Consider the following 4,207-nt stretch of genomic DNA (forward strand, 5'->3'; position numbering starts at 1 on the left):
GGTGATAACTGGTATGGGTATCAACCGTGGTAAAAAAGAAAGAAGCTCCCTCTTTCTCTGTGTTAGTGGCTTGGCTGACTTTGTCCAGCAGCTCCATGTGGAGGCTCTGGTAGTGGGAAGCTCTCTGGGCCATGGAGCTCTGCAGCGAAGAGATCTCCTCCTGGGCTCTGCTCAGACGCTCCTGAAGGCGCTCGACCAAGCTGTTCTGTTTAGCTCGCTCAGCCTCTGCAGACTGCAGCACTCGCAGCAGCTGCTGGTATCCTTCACCTGCAGGGATTGAGCAACAAGAAGAAAAAAGACTGGGATGCTTCAATTCCTTACAGGAAAAGAAAAAGAACGGGTCTCATTCCAACTAAATCAAGTTTCAATAATCCAAAAGCATTTTCTCTAAGAAAACAAATATATGGAAAATAATTACATGGCAATTGCAAGAGAAGTATTAAATAAAAGCTCTGTTGAAATTCACCGATAACATAAAATGTAATGAATTACACTAGAGGTTTGTGAGCTGGTATCTCTAGAGGATTTTAAAGTTATAACCGAGTCTCTTATTGACCACTCTTGTGCATGATTTTAAAGTTTTAACTGAATCTCCGACTACTCATTCTTGCACTTTTTGGCAAGAATCATCGTATAAATTGTAGACTAGTGTATCTTGTTTTTACCTTATTCTATTGTTGTTGTTTTGATGTATTCTAGGGTGTATCTGGTTTGATGTATCTTGGTTTTATGACTCTTATCATCTTATCTGAATGTATAGTTTGACTTCACTGTCAAATATTTGTTTTGCTTGTGAAATTGTTTTATCTTGTGTAAACAGGGTGTCCATGCAAAAGAGAGTGAAAGAGCTCTCACAGGACAACCCTGAATAAATAAAGGTTGAATGAATGAATACCAGGCTTTAGCTTGAGTAGGTGCGCAGTCCCAGAGTAGTCCACTGGGGGCAGTGTGCAGGGCCTGGCACAAAGTGGCCCCACAGTACCCTGAAGGTAAAAAAAACATATTTGTCAAATGTTATGAAAACACATCATCCTCTGTGCAAGATCAGTGATAAATATGGAAACATGCTTGGGACAGTTGCTGTGGCACCAAACCCATGTTTAGCAAACAAATAAACGAATGATGTAACAATCCCTTGGGTCTAAAACTATGAGACTCAAAATCATGAGACATGGGAAACCAAACAACAATGTTAATGCATGTAGCAATGTCTTGCCACCTCTCGTAGATGCAGTAGGGCCAGTATGGCTTCCAGGCTGGCTAGCTCCACTTGGCACTGCTGAGCATCTCTGTGGCTCTGGGCCACCCTCTGCTCCTGGCTCTGGCTCAGACCCCGCAGGTTTTCCAGCTCCCTGCGCAGAGAGGCCAGCTCCCTGCACTCCGCTCCCCGCTCCACAAGCTGCCCTTCCAGATGCAGTGCCCGTCCTTCAGCCTCCTCCAGCTGAGCCTGGAGGTCTGAGCGCTGAGTAATCAAACACTTGGCCTGCCTCACCTCCTCCCTCAGCTGGCTACAAGGCAGACAGGGAGAAAGATCAGGGATTACACATGTTAACCAGCAAAAATGTACTTTCCTTTGGATAATTTAACAAATAATGATAATTTAGACATCCTCAAATGTACTTCTGTTTCTACATGCTGGACTGAACAACTACAGACCTGTCAACCTGACATCTATAGTTATGAAATCCTTTGAAAGACTGGTGTTGGCCCACCTGAAGGACATCGTAGACCCCGTGCTAGAACCCTTGCAGTTCGCCTACCGGGCAAACAGGTCAGTGGACGATGCGGTGAACATGGCACTGCATTACATCCTACAACACCTTAACTCTGCAGGGACCTATGCATGGGCCCTCTTTGTGGACTTCAGCTTGGCATTCAACACCATCATCCCAGACATCCTCCACTCCAAACTGACCCAGCTCACTGTGCCTGCCCCACCTGTCAGTGGATTACTAGCTTTCTGACAGACAGGGAGCAGCAGGTGAGGCTGGGGAAAACCACATCCAGCACCCGGACAATAAGCACAGGTGCCCCCCAGGGATGTGTGTTCTCCCCTCTACTGTTTTCACTCTACACCAACGACTGCATCTCGAAGGACCCCTCCATCAAGCTCCTAAAGTTTGCTGATGATACTGTAGTACCTCAGTTCTTTAATGGGACAGCTCTGAATAACAAAGTCCATCTTTCTTCATCTAGTGCTGGTTTATTTTAACCACAAGCAAAATTACAAACATGTCCCGGGTTGCTCCCTTTTCTAGACACACACACAGTCTGCTGGAAAGTGGCGTCTCCCCGCCAAACAGAACACATTTATAAGGTTTAGGCTAACCCAATACCCAGAAAGATTACAAAAAAATCCCCAGAAGTCAATCTGAAGACTCCATTTCTTATCTAGTGCTCCACATGGTTTGAGCAGATGCATTTTTACCTAGTCATAACAAAATAAAGAATTTCAATGTGTGTGTATGTTGACACATGGTATGTAGCTAAGGCATTCATTCATTTATCCAGACATAATATTCTAATACAAGATTAATAAAGGAAAAGAATTGGTGTCATAAGTACCTATGGTTCACTTTTCAGAATCAACATTCTATCTGCTAACATTGAAACAAAACAGACTAGAGCAGAATTTAAATCTTACTAAACTGCATTACTAACACATCTGATTCAACACATTGTCTAACAATTTAATTGATCTACAGTCATTGGTCTCATCTGAGACAGTGACGAGTCAGCCTACAGATGGGAGGTTGAGCAGCTGGTCCTGTGGTGTAGCTGCAACAACCTGGAGCTGAACATGCTCAAAACAGTGGAGATGACAGTGGACTTCAGGAAGAGCCCTTCCACCTTACCACCACTTACTAATAAAAATACTTTATTTGTATAGCACTTTACAACTCGGTAGGAGCCCAAAGTGCTTCACAGAACAGCAGATAAAATACATGACCAACAACATAGAAAATAAGAGCAAAAACAAAGTAAGAGCAAAACAAGAGAAACTAAAAACACAAAAAGAAAATATAAATCGAAAGGTAATGATTAGGCTTCCATATCCAATATAAATATAAAACAGTGAGCAAAAAGACATCAACATGATGCCACTGAAGCAAATTAACCACAAAAAGCCTGTCTAAAAAGATAAGATTTAGTTTAGACTTACAAAGCGATAACTCAGATATGAACCGTAACTCCAGCGCTAGAGCGTTCCAGAGCCTGGGGCCGTAAACGGCCAATGCATGATCGCCCCATTTTTTGTATTTTGTTCACGGGACGACCAGGGACACCTGTTCTGAGGAACGCAGAGCCCTAACCAGAGTGTGAATGGACAGCAGATCAGAAAGATATAATGGAGCAAGGCCGTTAATAGATTTGAATACAAGTAATAACACCTTAAAATCAATTCTGGACTTCACTGGCAGTCAGTGCAGCGAGTAAAGAACAGGAGTGATGTGGGAATACTTGGGGGTATTTGAGAGTAAACGAGCAGCAGCATTCTGTACCAGCTGTAGCTTCTGAAGTAGAGATTGGTTAATTCCAATATAAAAGGCATTACAGTAATTGAGTTGTGAAGAAATAAAAGCGTGAATGGCTTTTTATAAATCGGCATGTGACAGAAAGGGCTAAAGCCTAGTGAAAAGCCTAGTTAAAAGCCTCAGGTGAAAGAAGCTGGTTTTGACTACAGATCTGACCTGTTTGTTGAATTTGAGGTGTGGATGTCTGGTCATTTGGTGAGCCGGAGCTCACACCTCCTTGCTGGAATGTGATCTACACCGGGTGTCTCTGTGTGTGTGTGTGTGTGATGTTAATTTGTATGTTAAACTGGCCAGGTGGTCATCTCAGGATGTGGGCCCCCTGGTCTCTGCAGGACATCCCAAGATAAAGCAGAACTTGTAATATGTTAAGTGTGTGTGTGTGTGTGTGAGTGCAAAACAAGCCAACTTGTCTTTGTTAAAATGTGAATTGGCTGTCTGGTCGCGGGGAGATGCAGACATCAAAGGCAGCTGAAGAAGGTATGCGAGTTGTTAGATGTGAGACAACGGTATGAGTTTTATAGATGTGTATTCTATCACTTTGGTATAAAGGGACTGCCTCTTTACCAGTCACTCAGAGAACTCTGCGCAATTGCAAAGCTGTGTACGACTTCTCTCCATGCTGCATGAAATAAAGAATTCTTCGAAGCTACTCTCCGGTCTCCAGACATCTT

The 4,207-nt window shown here is 43.3% G+C and overlaps 1 protein-coding gene across 1 annotated transcript in view; it reads right to left on the reverse strand.

Moving 5' to 3' along the window:
• Positions 1–1,723, reverse strand: part of LOC109951779 (uncharacterized) — an 18,158-nt gene extending 16,435 nt beyond the window's left edge. Inside the window, exons 1-4 of the mRNA XM_020586460.1 lie at positions 1,713–1,723; positions 1,220–1,571; positions 896–983; positions 26–267 (exon numbers count right to left, since the gene is read on the reverse strand). Coding sequence (XP_020442116.1) covers positions 26–267; positions 896–983; positions 1,220–1,571; positions 1,713–1,723 — 693 coding nt within the window. The remainder of the gene's footprint in view (positions 1–25; positions 268–895; positions 984–1,219; positions 1,572–1,712) is intronic.
• Positions 1,724–4,207: the final 2,484 nt, after the last annotated feature.

This window comes from Monopterus albus, unplaced genomic scaffold (genome assembly GCF_001952655.1).
Source record: "Monopterus albus unplaced genomic scaffold, M_albus_1.0 scaffold407.1, whole genome shotgun sequence".
NCBI classification, from domain to species: domain Eukaryota; kingdom Metazoa; phylum Chordata; class Actinopteri; order Synbranchiformes; family Synbranchidae; genus Monopterus; species Monopterus albus.